The sequence below is a fragment of the Tenrec ecaudatus genome, chromosome 11 (assembly GCF_050624435.1).
Source record: "Tenrec ecaudatus isolate mTenEca1 chromosome 11, mTenEca1.hap1, whole genome shotgun sequence".
Taxonomy (NCBI): Eukaryota; Metazoa; Chordata; class Mammalia; order Afrosoricida; family Tenrecidae; genus Tenrec; species Tenrec ecaudatus.
The window spans coordinates 58,189,382-58,210,179 of NC_134540.1; the positions used below are offsets into that span (position 1 = coordinate 58,189,382).

Sequence of the window (20,798 nt, forward strand, 5' to 3'; positions counted from 1 at the left end):
TGATTGTTTAAAACGCATAATTGTAGGGAAATCCAAAGGGGGCTTGTTGTTTCACTACAAAATGGGCTTGTTATTGACCAAAGATGTTGCCTGGGGGTGAAGCGAGGCCAAATGGGCCTCGCCAGGTCTGGCACTAGTGGAAGAAACACCTAAAAGCTCAGGGCCTTTGCAAGCAAGCTTTCAAGAGCATCTGCAGCGAGGAGGCTTGAAAGGTCTGTGTGGATTTTTCAGGGTGAGAGTTTTCAGAAGGATGCCCTGGGCCTTGTGGCAGGGCGGTCCGGTGAAGCCTCCTCTGTCCCGTGTCAGAGGATGGGGGGCTCCATTGCCCTTCCACGTGGTCTTCATTTAGCACTGCTTTGCTCTCTCCCTCGGTGTCTCTGGGTAGAACAGACAGGTTCAATGTACCCAAAAGTAACGCTGAAGAAAAGCCTGGTTGTCAACTTGAAAGCCCTGTGGAGTATAGGTTTATTCTAACAGGCCCGAGTCTTTAGTAATCAGAATTGATTCCATAGGTAACTTTTCATTTGTTGGTTTGCTTTTCCCTTCTTTCTAGGTGCCTGCCTGCCTGCCTGCCCTGGGTATCCAGGTTACAGTAATTGCTCTGAGGCCAGTGCCTTCTCTCTAAGTTGACACTTCTTTTTCTTGGTCCCTTATCCCCTTGAGCACTCCCTGGGCCTGCCCTTTAAGCCTATACCCAGCTGGCCTGACTTCTGTCCATCCTTATACTGTCTGTACCTGATTAGGAGATCCTCATCCTGTGAAAGGAGTTAGTGGGCACCTTCCCAAATCCTGCCCTTGCTCCTAGATTGTAGCAACTGATTATTCTGCGGAATATCGGATCGGGGCGGGGTGGGGGGGAGGGGACTCTTTTTTACTGAGTGACCTATGGGGATGATTTTATTAATGATAATTTGAGACCTCAGAGAGAGGGAGAATGGCCACATGCCTGGAAGGCAAAGACGAACTGATAGAGTTTGGACCAGCAGTTTCCTACAGCTTCTTCCTGTTAGGAAAGAGTCTCACTAGGCAGCTGTGAAGAGCTGGCCTTAACAGGAAGGAGCTGGCTCCCCAAGACTGACTTAATTGATATAAGAAATATCATTCTGAGGAATTCATTAGAAGTGTTTGTGTCCTGACAAGCATTTACTACACGCTGCTGAGCCTTTTCATTAAACGTGGGGAAGATGATGAGGAAAACTGTGCAGCACGCTCCATAGTCAGATGCATGTAGAAGAGACCTGTGGAGAGCAGGAGCAGAGAAGTCCTTGCAGGAAGATGCCTCACTAAGGGAATATCCCGAGATTCCCAGGAGTTTCGTGCTTGAGGAGCAAAAGTACAGGAGATAATTCCTCACAAGATACTTGGTTTAGCTTTAAGAAAATTGGGCCTCTACTCAAGTCCTCCCTCGCTGCCAGAACACTTTGTTCCAATAACCCGGCGTTCTGTGATGCTCATCTTCCAGACACAATCGCTGAAGATAAAATGGGTGCCTAAGCAAGTGTGATGAAGGAAGCTGATGGAGCCCGGCTATCAAAAGATATAGATAGCATCTGGGGTCTTAAAGGCTTGAAGATAAACAAGCGGCCATCTAGCTGAGAAGTAACAAAGCCTGCATGGAAGAAGCACACCAGCCTGTGTGGTCATGAGGGATTGGGTATCAGGCATCAAACACCCAGAACAAAACATCATATCAATGTGAATGAGGTGCGAGTATGTGTGGAGTGGAGACCCAAAGTCCATCTGTAGACAACTGGAGATCCCCTCACCGAAGGATCACAAGGAAGAGACGAGCCAGTCAGGCTGCAGTAAAGCACCGATGGAAGAAACATACAGCTTTCTTTAATGCTTTAGTTCTTTACTGCTCCCCCCATATCCCCGCCCCCAATAGCATGAACCTAATTCTACAAATCTGACTATACCAGAGCATGTACACTAGTACAGATAAGAGCTCTTGAAACAAAGGGAATCCAGTAGCCATACCAGGAGGGGAAGGGGAAAGTGGGGAGAGAAAGTGGGAACCGAGCACAATGATCTTCATATGACCCCCTCCCAGGGGGATGAATGGCAGAAAGATGAGTGAAGGGAGACAGCAGTCAGTGTAAGAAATGAAAAAAAAAAACTTTATAGATTATCAAGGGTTCATGAAGGAGGGAGGGGAAAAAATGAGGAGGCAATACCAAGGACATAAGTAGATAAAAAATGTTTTGAACATGAAGATGGCAAGATATGTACAAATGTGCTTGACCCAATGAATGTATGTATGGATTGTGATCAGAGCTGTATGAACCCCAATAAAATGATTTATAAACAAAGAAAATGAGTATCTTGGTTTATGGCATGTCTCCGGGAACTGGCATATAGACCAGAAAGTACTTAACCCTGAAAAAAAAAATGGAGGTTCGAATGGGGCTTGGTGGGGAACATATTCATCAAGGTAATCTAAACTACCTGCTGAGGCCTACAACAACATTACAGCAGAAGGAACAACGACAGCCCTTCAGGATGAATTAGTAGAGCAATTAGGACAGGCCACCAAGTGCGAAAAGGGGCAACAGCATGTGGATACCTGGACCGCATATGTTTAGGCAGCTTAGGAAAAAGCCCTCATTCATAAAAACAATATATAAGAATGGTCTTGATATTTCACAACAGGGGGATCTATATTTAATTTAGATGACTTTCACTACGAATAAAATTAAATATAGAAATTCTGTCTACATAGCCAATCAATGTAGGTGTTTGTAGATTAACAGTAGGACTACAAGGACCTCAGGTGGCTCCAAGGTTAGGTGCTCAGCTGTTCATTGAAAGGTTGGGGTGACTTGAACCCACCCAGTGGCTACCTGGCCTCTGCTGTGGGGGACACTACAGCCGAGAGACCCCAATGGCGGTGGGTCTCACCTTAGGTTGCTCACAGGAAGAATCAACTCAATGACAGCTGAAAACAACAGTACTGCTATTGGTTTCTCGGGGACTTCTCTGGATATAGTTCTTTTATGAGTTCCTGCCTTTAAAGATAGCTGGATAGTGTCTCATCCTGGAAAAATGATCAGTTTGCTAAAAATAAATTCCGGCTAGGAGTTGAGGCTGAGGTGATCACCCAGGTGATTCATGCACAAGCTAGCTGATTGTGGAAAAGTCATTTGCTCACTGTGTGGAGTAGAGGGGGTGTGTGTGTTCATGAAGCGTGTGGGTGCAAGATGACAGGCATTTCTACATCTTGGGAGGCCTGTATCGACCAGAACTTCCCCCACTGCCATGGAGATGATTCCAGTCCATAGCGAGCCCGTGGGGCCAAGTCAGACTTCCCCATAATCTTTCCAAGGCTGTACTCTTTCCAGAAGCAGACGCTACCTTGCTCCACCATGGAGTGGCTCCTGGGTTTGAGCCACAGGCCTTTGGGTTCGCTGTTGAGTGCTTCAACCACTGCCCCGCCCCTGGGGTCCTTAATAAACTAGTGTGGTCAGTGTTTCTTGGATATCCTAAGTGACCTGAGTTCTATGTATGCCCCGGTGAAGAATATTAAACAAAGTCCCTATCTCATCCAGCAGGAGATCAAATCTAAGACACACATGAAATAACCATCTACAAATTAACTCATCGAATGGCCTTGGTTTTAGGCTAGCTTGGAGAAAGCACAACAGAACTTCAACTCAAATCAGATGTGAGAACTCAAATGCTGTCAATACCAATCACCTTACATCTCATCAGTGACTCTCCACTTTTGATGTGTTCGGTTCAAATCACCTAACTGCCCTACCACCAGCCTGTCCTCCACATATGTCCACCTAAACCTAAATGCATCTTATTAATGTGCTGGCTCACATTGCCTTTCAGTGAAGTCCTATGTAACCCACCTAAAATCGTGGGAATGTACAGTATGTTCACCTCTATCTTTACTCATTTCATGTCCAGATCCTTGATTCTCTTTCTTCTGCCCACCCCCACCTGGAGCACAATATCCCAGGCACATATTATCTTCTATATATTGTACACATGATTTCATTTCTTCTTGCTTTTTCATCAATGAAGAAAAAACGTTCAGAGGACCTATATTGTCATTTAATTATATGGATGCTGTGTGAGCTCATGTGAGATGATTAAAGACTCTATGTTGGTTTGACATGGTCCTTCTGGAACAGGGAGGATTTAACTATTCAAGAGGATCATTTGTACTCTCAGAGAGAGAGAGAGAGAGAGAGAGAGAGAGAGAGAGAGAGAGAGAGAGAGAGAGAGAGAGAGAGAGAGAGAGAGGTGGGATACCTTTTCTGAAGCAGCCTCAAGGTACACATATCCAGAAATCCGTCTTTTGTTTCAAATGTGAATACAGAGACAGAGTTCCCAAACTGAAAGAGCTGTACAAGACCAGGAATAGCTTTCTCCAAGCGCTGTATCTCCCTTTGCTCAAGTGAGGAGGTTGGAAAACAAGGGAGAGAGCAGAGGAAATTCAGTTGTCAATTGAGGTGAAAGAGGAAGCTCTAATTTGGTCTGTCAAAGGTAAGCGCTGACGGAAGCAGCCAGGTGGTACTCCTGAGAGGGACCCACCTTTGTAAATTTCACCATTCCTCCTCACCTCAATGATGCATTGTGAAATTAACCCATAAAGGCGCCTACGCTTTTCTTTTCCAATCTGATTTCAAGTTTAAAAGCCAGGTATAAAATAATCCCATCTTAAATTTCATTCCAAACAAAACCGGAAAGTATGTTCAATTCATGTTCAGGTCAGACTGACTTTTCACGATTATGGTTTGGTTTGGTTTCATTTTGAATGGGAATACTTCTAATTCACTGGCATATTCTTTACAGATAATTAACTCTTGATGAGAAGGGGAAAAGAGTAAATTGGTTGAACGAAAACTTCATCAAAAATATAAATGCTCCTTTGGAAATGATCAATAGAGTTAGTGGAGAGCAAGAGGGTTGCTTACTGCATAGTGATCCTATTCATCTAAATCCTTTTAGGAATACTTCTATTTTACAAAGGAGTCCTGGTGGCATTGTGGGTTAAGTGTTGGTTGGGCTGCTAATCCAAAGCTCAGTGGTTTAAACTCAGCAGGTGCTCCAGGGGAGAGCTGTAAATATCTCCAGGCATTTTTTACAGTGGCAGAAACCCTCAGTGGGGTTGAGTTCAGATCAAAGCCCATGAATCAGATCAAAGCCTATGAATTTGCAACAATTCAATGGCAATTCCCTCCTGCACACTCTATGTTCTAAAGTCAGGGTTCTCTATATAGGTCTACAGAGGAAAGACTCCCAGCAACACTTACAGTCTCGGGAACCCATAGGGGTCATTAAGGGTCAGCATTGGATCCATAGCAGTGAGTGAGATACCGGTTTATAATTCTGGGTTAGCGTTAGGCCACCGTTGGAACTGGAAATTAATTCCAAGCATCAGGATCAGCGAAACCTGACTGTAAAGTAATGCCAGCCCTTTAAAGCTCAGAACTGCTTTCCCGGGATCTGTTGAGGACAACCCAAACCGCAGCCAGTTGCTATGCAGTTGATTCCAGCTCGAGGTGAGCTCCTGTGTTGCAGATGGATGCATTCGGTAGAGTTTGTCAGGGCTGTGTCTTTTGTGACAAGTTGCCTGGCCTGTCTTTCAAGGCACCTCTGGGTCGTCAGTGAGCACTTCACCACCGAAGCTCCTCTGTCGATGACAACTAAATCTCTAGATAATCAACCCCAATACGGCGCACATTCCAGACTCCTCTGATCCAAGACGGGGGTGTGTGGATTATTAAGAGAACTTAGCTTACAGCTGAAATCCACAACAAATTAACCCATTCAAGCACAGTACATTTCAGCAACAGTAAGAACAGTTTAGCAATACTGCTGACAAACAGGGTAGAAAGTTAAATTATCTTGAAGTTTCAACGAGCTTATTAGAGTCTAGTCTATGAATCCCATAACTCACTGCCATCGCACAGGTTTTCCTCGTGGCAACCTTTTGGATGAAGGAGAACTGCCTGTACGGGTTTCTGAGGCTGTAACTCTTTGTTGGAGCAAAAATCATAATTTCCCTCTCATGGAGAAACTAGGGGGTTTGAAGTGCTGACCTCGCAGTTTCCAGCCCACTGTACAATCCACTATGCCGCCAGAGATCCATGCAAGAGAGACATCATGTCAAGAGTAATTGAGAGAGGAGGTAAGCTTATGGAAACTTATTGGAATCCTACATTCTGAGAAACTAGTTCTCAATTTGAGAAATAAGTGTTTTCTCACATGGCCATTGGGCTGAAAGGGCAGTGTATCCAAGGATGTTCTCTGTGGCATAACTCTTGTCCCTTGAACAACCTGCAAATGATCCAAAGCCCAGAGTTATAATGGAGGACCTTGTTGCTCTATAAAAGATTTTCAAATTTTAATCTATGACAACTCACACAGCACTCGGTGCTTAAATACTTTATTGACCAAGCTGAGAGGCTGGCTCCTCTCTTGGAGCCGGGAGAGTCTTGCTCCAATTTATCTCTCCCACACTATGTATTTGTAGTCATAAATCTTTTGCTAGGCTGTTTGAACATTAAAAATAGCCCCGTCTTGCTGGCTTTTCTTCTGGTGCCCTGAGAGCCAAATCAAAGGTGCCAGCCTCCTGCGGCTTTCCTGTGTTGCTCTGAGGCAGGGGCGCTTACATCTCTCCCGGCCTTCCCTGTCTAGGTGTCAGGGCAAACAAGCCTGCATTCCCTTCAGCTTGGCTGCAGCTCCCCATGCCTCTTGTAGCTGGGTGTGCTAGCTCAGCCACAGCCTGGCCCAAGCTGGTCCTGTGCCAGGTTGGATCTGTTTCCTCCTATGGCTCCTGGCTCTTTCTTCCTCAGTCTGCAGGGATCCCACTAGAGGGAGCAGAATAGCTGCGCTGCCACCACAGCCCAACCACTGGGTTGTCACCGAGGCCATAGGAAGACAGAGTAGCAGCAAAGGGCAGTCAACAGCTTCTGAAGGTGTGCAAGAGAAATAGCTCCATTATAGGCCTCAAAGCAAAGCAGAAGGAGGCTGGGGAGGCTCGTATTAGGAAAGCTGCTAAGGAAAAACCATCTAATCCATTCAGATGGGCTTTTGCTTGGTCTAGTTCTTTCTTCAAACAAAACAATGTGGTTTGGTTTCGATTTTTACTTCAGTTGTCTTATGGATTGAATTTCCCTCACCCTCACCCCCACCCCTGTCACCCCCGCCAAATATATGTTGCAATCCTAACCCATTACCTGTGAATGTAATCTCCTTTGGAAATAGATTCTCTTTGCTATGGTAATCAGGGCATATCGGTGCAGGGTCCTAACGTAATTACTTTGGGGCTATAAAAAGAGCCGAGAAGACACCAGAGCAAGCACAAACGGAAAGATAGATGCCACATGAAAATTGCCAAGGATCCAGGAAATGCTGAGGTTACAGAAGCTGAAAAGAGGCCAGGATCTTTCCAGAGCCTCCCCTCGAGCAGATGCCCTCATTCAGTTGCACCCCCACCTGAACCGGGGAAAACAGAGGCCTGCTAACCATTTGTGTTCTGTTTGTTACTGTACCTTGAGGAACTAAGACCAGTGGTGATTAACAAGAAGCTTTGATGGGGCTCCTTCCCCAGACACCACAGGGGGATGGGGGGAGAGGTTCCTTGTCCCTTTATCTTCTGAGCTCTTTTTCCCAATCTTATAAACACAACAAACAAAACATCTTTTGGGGAGTATACTTTTGGGGGGTATACATGACATATTGTAAACTGCACATTTTTAAAGAACACATTTTGTAAAGTTTTTCAAAAGTCCACCCATGAAATCATTACTACAACCATGGCATCATCAGTGAGATCATGAGTACCGTATGCATTCGAGTATAAGCTCACCCAAATATCAGCCGTGGCACCTAATTTTACCACAAAAGCTGCATTAAAAAGGTGCTGAAAACTCGGCTTATACACAAGTATATACGGTATATCCTTTACCCCAGAAAGTTTCTTTTCACTCTTTGTCCTCCTCTTCCCTGTCCTTCCCTATCACCGTACCAGTGTCCGCCTGTTTTTAATACTGTGGTTGTGTAGGAACTTTAGAAGTTGGGTAGCACATGGCTCTTTTTTAGAAATCCTTCAGTTATCTTGGGCCTTTTCCTCTCCATACAAAGCTGGTGATTAGTTTTTGTATTTTCTTTTTTTTATTTTTTATTGATGTTGCTCTTTAAAGAATGAAGTTGGGATTTATGTTGGTGTTTCATTGCATTTGTAGATGGTTGGGGGCAGTGTATTGACATGTTCACATAATTGTCTTCCTATCCATGCACACAGGATATTCTTCCATTTGTGTAGGTTTCTTGTACAATGGACTGTCTTCTTATAGGGCTTTTATTTCCCTTGTTAGGTCTACTTCAAGATATTCCACCGCTGCATGCTGTGGGACTGCTGTAAATGGGATTGTTTTCTTGATGCCCGTTTTTGGAGCTCTTTTCTCCGTTATAGAGAAATCTCACTGATTTGGGCTGGTTAATTTCATATCCTGTTTCTTTAAGGAATCCCTCAATTGTTTCCTTTTTAAAATTCCCCCCTCAATTGTTTCTAACTCTGTGTGTGTGTGTGTGTGTGTGTGTGTGTGTGTGTGTAGTGCTTGGTGTTCTCCCCATTAAAAATCATGTTGTCTGCAAATAGAAGAGTTTAACTTCTTCTTTGTCCACTTGTATTCCCTAGATTTCTTCCTCTTGTCTAATGCTTAAGACTTCTTGCCGCTGTTGAATAGGAATGGTGATTAGGGATACACTTTTCTAATTACTGTTTACAGGGAAAATGTCTTTAATTTTCCCCATTGCGTTTGATTTTGGCCATTGAATTTTTGTATATGACCTTTATGATGTTAAGAAATTTCTGCTCTATTCCTATTTTACTGAGAGTTTTATCACAAATGAGTGTTGGATATTTTCTAATGCTTCTTCTGCATCTATTGATATCGGTGTGTGTTTCTTATTCGTTGCCTTGTTTATGTGATAGATAACACTGCTTTAAATGTTGAACCATCCTTGCATCCCTGTTATGACTCCTTCTTGGTCATGATTAATTATTATTTTTTATATGTTGTTGGATTCTACTAGCTGAATTTTTGTTGACAATTTTTGTGTCTATGTTCATGGAGGGAATTAGTCTGTAGTGTTCTGTCTTTGTGGGATCTTTGGCTGGTTTTAGTATCAAAGATATTCTCATTTCAGGGACTTAATTTGGGAGTTTGCCGTCCTTTTTTCTGGGACAATCTGTGTAGAATTGGTGATAGCTCCTGCAGAGGGGAGCTTAGGCATTAGGAACTGCTGGCCTGTACACATGAACTAACTCAATATTAACTCAGTGCTACCTAGTGCATATAGTACTGCTCATCACTCAGGACAGGTTGGGAATATGAAAATCCAACCAAGTTTGGGAACAATGTCTTTTCTACTGCTCTCATTTTACATATCTAGGCTAATATCTTTAAGGGTAGCATTTTAGATAGCTTCTTATCTCATAATTCTCAAATCGTGCTCCTGGCAGCCAGCTTTGGAATTGGAATGCAAGGGGAGACTATAACAGGAGAATGTATTGTTTGTATGTAGGCCTTTTTGTAGAGGGAAAGGGAGAGCCAACACTTCAAAAGGAAGACGAAGAAGGGGAAGGAGGAGTAAAAAAAAGAGGAGGAGGAGAAACTGAAGGTGATGAAAGGGAGGAGGAAAGGGATGGTGGAGGAGGAGGAGGAGACCTCTCATAAGTAAGATGAAGAACTGCAACTTTGAACAGTGATATGATTTTATCCTGCTTGAGGTCACACTGTCAGTTACTAGTGTGGCTGGAGCTGGAATACTGGGTCACTTTCATATGACCGTGGTTTGCCTTCAACTTGAAGGTCGGTATATAAAGATAATTCATAGTTAAATGTTATTCATGTGCTATTCTGTCACTACTGGGATGATATAAGTTCCCTTCCAGATCACCAGAGCCATCACAACAAAGTAATATTAAAAAGCCAAATACAACAGAGTAATAAGCCAAATCATCAGCCCTTAGGGATGTATATATTTTTGGCCAATCTACCTATGCTTCCCTATGATACCTCTTGCTGAGTTGAGAGACTAAATTAAAGCCAAATATTAGAGCAGTGTGCGTGTGTGTGTGTGTGTGTGTGTGTGTGAGACAGAGAGAGAGAGAGAGAGAGAGAGAGAGAGAGAGAAGGAAAGTGTGAAGAGAGTGAGTGAGTGATGGACCTCAGGGTGCTCTGTAGAACTTCCGAAGTCCTTGTGGCATGCTGGGTTATAAATTGGATTCCCAACCAAAGTTCAAACCCACCAATTGCTCCTCTGGGGAAAGATAAGGTTTCTCCAGCCATAAAGATTTACATTCTTGAAAAACCCAGGGAGCCATGAGACTCTGTCCTGGATGGCCACTATGAATCAGAATTGATTTGATGGCAGTTGATTTCATTTTAAATTTTGTGGATGTCATCTACATATTTCCTATAAGGAGTTATGTGATCTTTACAATACCGCAATGGCTTAATTAATTAATTAATCATCCCCCACATAGGAAGCCTTTGAGTTGATTCCAGCTAATTATAGCCCCATGGATGTCAGAGTGTAATTGTGTTCCAAAGGGTTTACAATGGCAGATTATTTGAAAGTAGATTTCCAGGCCTTTCTTTGGAAGTGTTTAGGGTTCATCAGAAGCCTCCAACCTTTTGATTGACAGTTAAGGGGATTCAGTCAATCTTTCAGTTAGCAGCTAAGTGCTTAACTATGTGTGTCACCCAGAGACTCACTTCCTTTCAGTTCAAGCACCATGTTGCAGAAGCAGGAGTGGTAAAGCCTTTTAAAAGCAGAACATTTAAGAAGCTAGAGTTGGTCAGCTCGTATGCTTCCTAATTCCATTTCCAGTGCACCAGGGAACAGTAAAGGGATGCCAACGCATTTGCCAGTATATATACATGGGTGTAATGTTCACTGGCATTAGCAGCCTGGTAGGTTAGTTATTGGGCTGCTAACGGAAAGATCAGCCATGTGAAACTACCAGCCACTCTGTAGGAGGTGAGGCTTTCTACTCCTGTACCAAGGTCCCATTCTCAGAAACCCACAAGGGCCATTTGACTCTGTGGTTGCAGTCAACTGGATGGTAGTGAGTCTGGCTTTTGGTCCACAAAGAGAACTGTGCCTGCGAATATTTTTCTGGTATCCTCCACATTTATCCTTTAATGATGCACCGAGCTCTCATACACTTACTTAACACGTTTTGGGCAAGATATTGCAAAAAAAACTGAGTATCACTTTTTGCAGAATTGAATGCTTCTCTAGCCAAGCATTCAGATATTTATATATTATTAAATGTACTACATATTTTCTTACCTGCTAAAGTGATGTTATCCTTTAAATGATTGTATGTCCTTTTTAAAGTTCTGAGATAAATTCAGATTCACAGGCATTCTAAACAAATCTCCACAGAGAAAGACATACTGAAGGAAATAAATCTTTATTGTCAGGTACTCTGCTGAGTAAATTTATTTCATAGTTTATTTCATTTAGTCTGCTCTCCAATTATAGGCCTTACGTGTGATTGCCTCAACTCGGCAGAGAAAGAACATAAATATGAATAACTTTCCAAGGTCACAGGCCTAGGTTAAGATTTTGACCCAGATTGAGGCCCATGCTCTCTTTGGTCCCCATTATGATGTTAGCTATGACTTATTTGTTCAGAGGTAAAAGTGATAAGAACAGAGAGCTCCTTGCTCTGATTTTGGTGACTTGCCCCACAATGATCCCTACTTAAACTTTGTGTGCCCGTCTATCTGCAGTATACATGCAGACAAGCTGGGTCTCAAATTTCCAGGGAGTCATTCCAGCAATGAGCGGGCATCGAATAAGGAAGGCCAGCGAAGAATAGATGCGTTTTAACAGCGGTGCTGGAGAAGAATATTGAGGGTACCCTGGAGTGCTCAAAGGGGCAACCGGATCTGTGAGGGGAGAAGGAAGGCCAGAGTGCTCCTTAGAGGCAAGGATGGGCAAACGACATCTTACATCCCGTGGACATACTATCAGGAGAGACAGTCCCTGGGGAAGGACATCATGGTTGGTGGAGTGGAGAGGCAGCACAAGAGGGAGGCCCGCAAGGAGATGGGCTGGCACGGTGTTTGCAACCATGGGCTCAGGCTTAAGAACAAGTGTGAGACTGGTGCCTGTTTTGTTCTGTTGTGTTTAGGGTCACTCTGCGTTCGAGCTGACTCGATCTTATCTAACAACCACAACATTCCAAAAAAGCATCATCTCCAGTTGACTCTGACTCACAGCGACCTTACAGGACAGAGTAGAACTGCCCCTGTGGGTTTCCGAGCTTGTAAATCTTTCAGGAACAGGAAGCCTCAACTTTTTCCCCGGGAGCAGCCTTCTTTGTGGCAATACTACCAAGTCTTCCTCAGTGGTCACTAAATGTGGCACGTACACCTAGTGGCATCAACCATCCCATGGGGCCTGCCTTCTTTGTTGATCGAGCCAGACTCATGAGACACTTAGACAGTGTTGGCAAAGTGTAAGTCGTTATTATTATTTATGGGAAGCAATCTTAAACCGTAACAATGAATTCCGAAAGCAGAGCCATTCACTCTTCTCCAAGATACCCATGCTCACTCTTGTCTTCTTAGGCCAGCGTATCATGGTTTCGTCCAAATGCTCTGTGCACTTCACCGCTGATCGCAGCTCCCATCACATTTCTGAGGGAAGACCAGTGCTTCTCGGATTCTCTGGAAACCTTCACACTGAGCCCTTCTAGGGCCCTGACACTGATTCCCAGCATGCTCCCCAGGTCTGCCACTGCCGAGTGGTGGTGATGGGGGAGGCATGTGACATGCAGCACACTCAAGCCTTTGCCCTCCACGGACGAATGTTATAGCAGGCAAACTTCCGGAATGAAAGCCCAGCTCTCTCTTTGTGGACTGACAAGCCCACTGCTGCTGTCTCTCTCGGTGGACCGACTAGCTTACCAGCTGCCACTCAGTCATCAGGCTATAGGGCTTTCAACTGGACGTAGACGTAGGTACTCGTCACAAGTACCTCATGATTAAAGGACACATTCTGCTCCAAATTATGCTTGATGGTGCAACAAAAGTTCCCTGAACCTCTGTGGGATTGGGCTTTGTATTAGCCTGGCAAGATGGTAAAACTGACCAATCCCCTAGCTAGACCACAGGTGCACTGTCCTATGGGGTGGATTTTCAAAAAGGAGTCCTGGTAGCACTGGGCTGGGATCCACATGGTGGACAGTTCAAAATCATGAACTCGGGAGAAAGATTGGATTTTCTACACCTATAAACAGTTACTCTCAGGAAGCCACAGGGGACTCCTATGAGGCGGCATTGATTTCACAGCAGCGAGAGAAAGACAGAACATAGAAAATGGGTCAATATCTTGCAAGATTTGGGCCTAGCTAATTATTTTGTGGGATTGATGAGACCCTGGTTAGAAGAGCAAATGAAAGTCACTAACTGCACCACAACTTGGTGTCTCGAAGCTTCAAGACTAGACCAGGCCGGCTGTTAATAGGATGACAAGGAGGCTGACCCAGGAAAGCCCAAGGGCCAGCAGATTCTCAGCTTTGTGCCTCATTTAACCCAGACATGAACCAAGTGCTCAGCTTTGTACTCACTGAGATATATTGTTTTGTCTGGTCTCATCCTCAACACATCATCCACATCAGCTGAGAAACAAGGACGTTCACAGAAAGGCTCTGGCACGCCTGCATCTGGAAACCAGGTGGAAAAGTCTTCACCTGCCCCTGAAGCTAATTTATGTGCGTGTGACAAAGCAGGCATTTTCACTGTGCAGAGACTAAAACAAACAGAAAATTATAAAGCGCACAAAAGGATTTTCCACACTGCTGAGCCTTGCAAAGTGTTCACACCTGAGCTCCCTGTTTAGAATTTATTATCTCAGGGCAGCATTCGATTCAGAAAGCTAGGGCAGCTGAGCTGAAAATGTGTGTTCTGAGGACTCAAAGTTTCTGGGAATTACCCGCAAAGGCTGCTGTGTTCAGAGCCCACTTTGCTCTTTGCCCATTCTTTGACAGTGAACTTGGCCTCTTATTCTAACCACTCTTAAACCTATGAATGCCTGTAAAATATTTAAAGCCCATTGTCAAACATTTTAGAAAACCTGGTGAAGTAGTGAGCTACCCGCTGAGCGACTAAGCACAAGATCCAAGATCAGTGGTCCTAACCGCCACTCCATGCGAGCACACTGAGGCTGAAGTGGTGTAATGGCAGTGAGTTACGGAACATTTGCTTTAACATACTTATTGGAAAGGTGAGTAAATTTTAAATAAGTCATTGGTATGCTCTGCAGATTTTCTCCCTTGCCTTTCATGATCACTGTATGATATGAAAAAAAAATAATTGGGGGAGTGAATATCTAGATCACACCCACAATATCCATACCTAATGAATGTCCCATTAGTTTTTTTTCTGACAAACATCCAAATTTCATTTCTGTCTCCTGTGCATTTACTCACATAGTATACTCACCCACCAAGACTACTTGCCATTCAATGTCCAAATCACTATCACTACCTCTCCAAGCCTCAGGAAACCGGAAATACAAAAAGAGACCTCCCCTTCTCTGACAGCCTGTAACAAATGATTTGATGTCCTATTAATCTGACAGTTAAGCAGGTACCATACCATGACAGCTCTTCTATTTTCTGTCTTGAAGAATGAGCTAAAATTGATATCACTGTTTAATTTTTTACCAGTATATATTGCCTCTCAAAATAGCTTAGGGACTCCTTTATGGGTTCATGTTCCCCAATTTCCTATCTTTCAGAGAACCAAGTGCATGAAATACAACTAGACATGAATCACAACTGGGTATTGTGGTGTTTTTGTTGTTGCTGTTGATAGAATATGGATAATTAATTTATCATGAATAAAAATATGAAGTTAAGTAATCAATTACTAAAGCTTTGGAATACACTTGAACTTGTTTCTTCTCTTTTGTAACTTCCTCCTCTGGATAAATGAGATAGTGGCAAGAGCGCAGACTTCAAACCTTAATTCATGAATAGTTATCCAACTACACAAGAGCTCCTTTAATGGAAATGAAGGAGTTACAAAAAAAAACTGCTATTAATGGCTATTGTTTGCAATTTGCTACTGGAAGTAGCTAGGAAAAATTTAGTGCACAAATATAATACAATTGTATTGATTGATCCACCTTGTTCAAAGTTATTGGTGTAATTAAATTGACCTTTTGCTAGTTCGAAAGAACTTGTTTAATGAAAACTGAACAAATGAATTAGACATAACTTGAATATAGCAGGCAAACAGAGTATTGGAAATAAGGCCTTTGTCAAATCACTTAATAAAGGCAAAGCCTGGGACCATTGGGTAGTTTGATGATTTTTAGGAAACCCAAACCAGAAGCTAGGTGGCTATAAGCTCCAGACAAGGGTCAAGTCATGACTGTTTTGCTTCTTTCTGAAGCTCAATGAATAGTGAGGAATCCACTTGGACTCTTCCAGACTCTCTTTATAAACTGTAAGCAAGAACGCCACTTCTGGGTATCTGCATATATCTCCTACTCTTAGCTCTAGTCTACCAAAGCTAACTAATTGCTTACTGGGTCTCTCTGAGACATCAGTTTATCTTAGATAGGAACTAAAGCTTCTGGTGCCTTAATATTTTCTCTGAAATGCAATTATACTTACTGTCGCTATACAGGGACTCACATTCTGAAGGAGAAATGGTTCATTGGAGATATTGGGTCCTTGGGGAGCATGCATCTACTATTTGAGGAAACATCCATGAATGTGCTCTATACTGTTCAAGACACAAGTTAAATGAAAAGCCAAGAAAGCATGAGACAGATAGTTATCTCCCAGGTGCACTCACATTCTACATGAGCTTTAGATGTGTCCTATTCAAATTTGTAAATCTCTCAAAATCTGAATCGCAGAGAAGTGCATATTAAAATAGAGATTCTAAGCATCTCATCTGATCTACTGAATTCTCAGAATCTCTGGAGCTGTAGGAATCTACCTTTCAACAAGGGTCTTAAGTGTACTCCCCATAAAGATTTGCAGTCTCAGAAAACCTACATAGGGTCACTATGAGTTGCAATCAATCCAATGGCAATGGGTTTGGGGTTGCTTGGGGTTAAAGAACTTGCAAAATGAAAGTATGTGAACTATAATTTGTGCTTTAGGCTTAACATGATTGAGAAACAAAACACATACTGTGGATGGCAGAGTTTGCTGGTATGCCCTTCTAATGAAGGTGGTGGGGTGTCACCACAAGGGAAAGGCAAGATAATGTCAGAAGCAAGGTATGTCAGACAGCCTGATAATCTTGATAGTTGCTCCTGTTTCTGGATTTGGAAGGTCGAATGAAACATCTTTGTGTTCTCCAGGCAATCACCATAGACTTTTGTATTTATTAGGTGATAGCTGGCATTTTCCTGAAGTAAATGAGTCACGTGAGAAGGAGAGAGCAAGGACAGGAAGCTGTTCACATGCGGCGGACATGCATGGGACAGGGTTGGTGGACGGAGGTAGTAAAAGAGAAGTGATCACAGGTAGCAAGAGATGTGGCACTCAAACGCAAAGATGGATAAAGCTTTGAGATCTGGATTGTACTCAGAAACTCTTATGACATGAAGAAAGTTCAAATAATGTAAGGCTGAGCATGAGGTCCACGTGCAGACCCCTGCAGCTATTTGATCAGGAGAAAAGCATTAATTTGGAAGAGTGTGGACTCCTTTTCCCCCAGAGCAACCACAGTAGGACCTGCATTTGCTATGTAATGTTGACCAGCGTGTTGAACCTCCGCTGTTGCTTCTTGAAGGAGGAGCCTGGACTACGTTCTCTCTCATGCCCCTGCAAGCCCTCCCATTCTTGATAAACAATCACCTGACGCCTCCCGTAAAGAAGTTGTGAATCCTTCCCACAACTGCACCACAATGTTAATAGAACTGCCCTTCCCTTCTTAGAACATAGAATGTTTTGATCCGCTGGTCACGCATCATTTCATATGAATGGGTCTGCATTATGTGACTAGGAAAATAACCGCCGCCTTTTGCCTTTAGATTTCTTTCCTGATTTATTTCTCCTAACCATAATCTTCTGCCTCCAAGTCTCTCTCTCTCTCTCTCCCTCTCTCTCTCTCACACACACACACACACACGCACACGCGCACACACACACACACACACACACACACACACACACACACACACACTCCATTTTAGAATTCTCTGCTATCTTCCTTTAGTTGGGTATGTCCAGATGTCAGATCCTTTCTAAATGAATTTTCTTCTTTGGCATGTACAAAACACTAACCCACAGGCTTATGTAACTTAGATTATGTTGGGGGGGATATCCAAGATTTAATAAGGCTGGAAGTCTGGAGGAAAATAAAATTAGAGGGACTAAATTGATTCTCATATTGGTTGAATACCAGAAAGCCAGTATAAATATCCCAAGTGGTCTTACTCTGCAAGTTACTGAAATCGAGACTTTCTCACTGAAGCAATCTGCATCTTGTTAGAATTGTAAATGCTTTTGAAAATTATTTTTCCCTTGATTGTTTTTGATGTTTCTGGTGGATTTTTCTAGCCGTTGAACTTCAACTTGGGAGCTGTGGCTGTGACTATGAACTCTTTATCTGGGTGTCTTTGCCGCCGTCAGTGCTCGCCATTGCTTCTTGTATGCTTGCCCTGTTCAGCAGAGGTTGGTTAGCAGACTCTTGTCAAGATAAATGGAATTGTAGACTTATTCTGAAGTGCTGCCTCTCTCCATCTGGTTCTGAAGCAGCTCAGAGAATCCCTCTTGTCACTTCAGAGGTGATCATCAATGTCCTGCTGGGGAACTAAGAATGGTCATTTGTTTGTTGGTAAGAGAAATTTGGAGTGGTCCCTAATTGGTTTCATACCCTTTGTGCTTTGCCTATTGCATCTGATTAAGAATTTAGGAGTCTTCTTGCCTTTATTTATGGCCCATTACCCTAAAACATTGTTTGATTTCCTTATCAGTCTAGTCAGCCTCACTATTAAAAGTAAACCAACACAACCAATTTATTGCCTGGTCTCAGGCGGGGCATATTCCAATCACATTGCTGTTCCACCGAAGCTACAGATTAGAGTATTGACAGCTATCCCCATGGAAGGTACCATGTCTCCCAGCAGAGTTTGGTTTGAGTTTTTCACAGCTTATATTTTATTTTTTTTCACAGCTTATATTTTATATGTATCTTATTATCAGTGTCGGGAATTTAACAATGTCTCACACTGTCTTCTGCTGTACATTAGATGTGTAGTTTATTGTTTTGTATCCTCACTAAGTACATTTAACCTAAAATTAAGTGTATCTGATGTTCTTTTCCATCTTTTTCTTTCCCAGTTAATCACAAGGATATATGTGTATGTATGTGTTGTATATCTGAATGTGTGTGTGTGTCCAAACTCCCAATGTCATCGAGTTGATTCCAGCCTAGAGCAACCGTATACGTGCTTTCCGAGGCTCACAATATTATCTTGCTCCCATGGAGTGGTTGGTGGGTTTGAACCGCTCACCTTATGGTTATTAGTTCAACACTTATCCATTAGTGCCATCAGGACTCCTCTAGGAGGGGCCTTTAAATCGTTTGTGAAAAGGGGGAATTTAAAAACAACAGCACAACTACTCTGAACCCCTTCGAACACCTGCACAGGGCTGCTGTGGGCTCGGCGTTGATTCCTGCGTCGGGATAGACAGAACGTGCTCCCTGGGGTTTTCTTGGCTGGATTTTTGGGAACAGGTCATCGAGCCTTTCTTCCGAGTTGTCTCTGAGGAGCCTTGAACCTCCAACCATTGGATTAGCCTCTGAGGGTGGTAGCCATTGCATGATCCCTGGTGGAGCTGTTCATTACACTGCTAACCCCAAAGCCATTGTTCAGCACGACTGAGATGAGGCTAAAGATGCATATGCAACAAGATACACACAGAAAGACATAAAAAGGGACTTTAAAAACTTCCTGGAAAAATTCTATTACATTTTGATTCCATTTTTCCCATGAATGTTTTAAATGTGTGTTTGAGTATGTGTGTCTGTGTATAGACAGTAGGTAGAGGGACAGACAGAGAAAAGACAGAAAGCATGTGAGTGTGTCAGTCTTATAAGAAGTGTGAGACATGTTAAATGTTAATGACTTCTAGGGAATCATGTTGAGATGCATGGGAGACAGTTGGAAAGAGAGACTGGTGACGGGGCAGAAGGGAATGGTAGGTCCTGCCGCTCTTTGAGCTGCAGCAGCATGTAACCCACAGTGGACAGCTGCTGACATTTTACAGGTTCTTGAGTGGCTGCTAGCTAACCTGAAGTTTGGTGATTTGAACATTCCCAGAGGAACCACAGCAAAAAGGCCTGAAAATCTGCTTCTGTAAAGATTGCCCATGTCACTGTTGTTAGGCGCCATTGATTCAGGTCTGAGTCTTATCTAGTCTATATACAACAGGGCAAAATACTGCTGGACCTGCATCATCCTCGGCCATCATGTTTGAATTCATCCTCACTGTCACTCCGTCAATCCGTCTCATTTATGGTCTTCCTTGTTTTCATTTCCCTTCTACTTTACCAAGCATAACGCCCTTTCCCAGAGACTGGTCTCTCCTGATAGCATCTCCAAAGTGCCTAAGACAAGTCTCATCTCCTCACTGCTAAGGAACATCCTGACTGTACCACAGCCAAGACAATTTCGTTTGTTCTTTTGTCCATGGTACTTTCAATATTCTTCACCGGCCCGTCATAATTTAAATGCACCGACTCTTCTTTTATCTGCCGTATTCAATGTCTAACGTTTGCATGCATATGAGGTGACTGAAAATACCATGACTTTGGTCAAGGGCACCTCAGTCCTCAAAGTAACATCCTTGCTCTTCGACACTTTGCAGAAGTTTTCTGCAGCAGATTTACCAATGCAATTTGCATTTGATTTCTTGACTGCTATAATCTGCAGGAGCCCCAGTGGTATAGTAGGTTGCAAATTGTGCTGCCAACAGCAAGGTCAGTAGTTCAAAACCACTAGCTGTTCTGCGGGAGACTATGGGAGAAAGATGAGGCTTTCTGTTCTTTACACTGTAAAGAGTTATAGTGCTAGGAACTCACAGAGGCAGTTTACCTTGTCCTACATTGTCACTGTGAGCCTACGCAGACAATAGCAGTGAGCTTGATTTTGTTTTGGCGAGTCTGTAAAGATTTCTGCCAAGAAAGTACTACAGAGAAGTTTATTCTGTAGTCATCGACCTCAATCAGAAATGACTTGACATCAGAGACTTTGGTTTGGTCTGGGTACGTATAAAGAGAGAAGAGAAACAGGCTAAGGTTAGAATTTTGTGCATATCTGTATTTTAGAAGCAGATGAATATATAGATCATGGTCATAGAAAGCCGAGGAAACTGATAAAAAGAAGATAGGCCATCCAATGAGTCAGAGGGTTTCCAGAAAGTGAATGCTTTAGGGAACATGCCAGATAAATGTCTCCTGGATCTGCACTGCGGTGGCCTGAGGGACATTTCAATACATTGGACTAGGACAAGACATGCAGCAGCAATGGAGGAGGAACCAGAAGTTGTAGAAGCAGCCTGCTCATTCTCTCAGTGACACGCCAAACGACTGCCAATGAGTTGCTCCTGCCTCAAAGAGACCATATGTAGGCTTGGTAAATCTTTACACCAACAGAGTCTCATCGTTCTCCAGCTGATGGGTTTAAACTACTGACTGTGGAGAACAGGCCAACACATCCCCGAGCATGCCAGCTGTGCTCCTTTCAGTGGCCCAGAGGAGCTGGAGTTCTCGTCCTGG

The 20,798-nt window shown here is 43.3% G+C and overlaps 1 protein-coding gene across 4 annotated transcripts in view; it reads left to right on the forward strand.

The window, feature by feature from the left end:
- Nucleotides 1–20,798, forward strand: part of CTNNA2 (catenin alpha 2) — a 1,186,106-nt gene that overhangs the window by 641,516 nt on the left and 523,792 nt on the right. The window contains exon 8 of one of the 4 annotated variants that reach the window (XM_075562525.1): nucleotides 13,422–13,446. The exons of the other annotated variants lie outside the window; for them this stretch is intronic. Within the exon in view, the coding sequence (XP_075418640.1) occupies nucleotides 13,422–13,446 (25 nt within the window). The remainder of the gene's footprint in view (nucleotides 1–13,421; nucleotides 13,447–20,798) is intronic. 4 annotated transcript variants of the gene reach the window in all.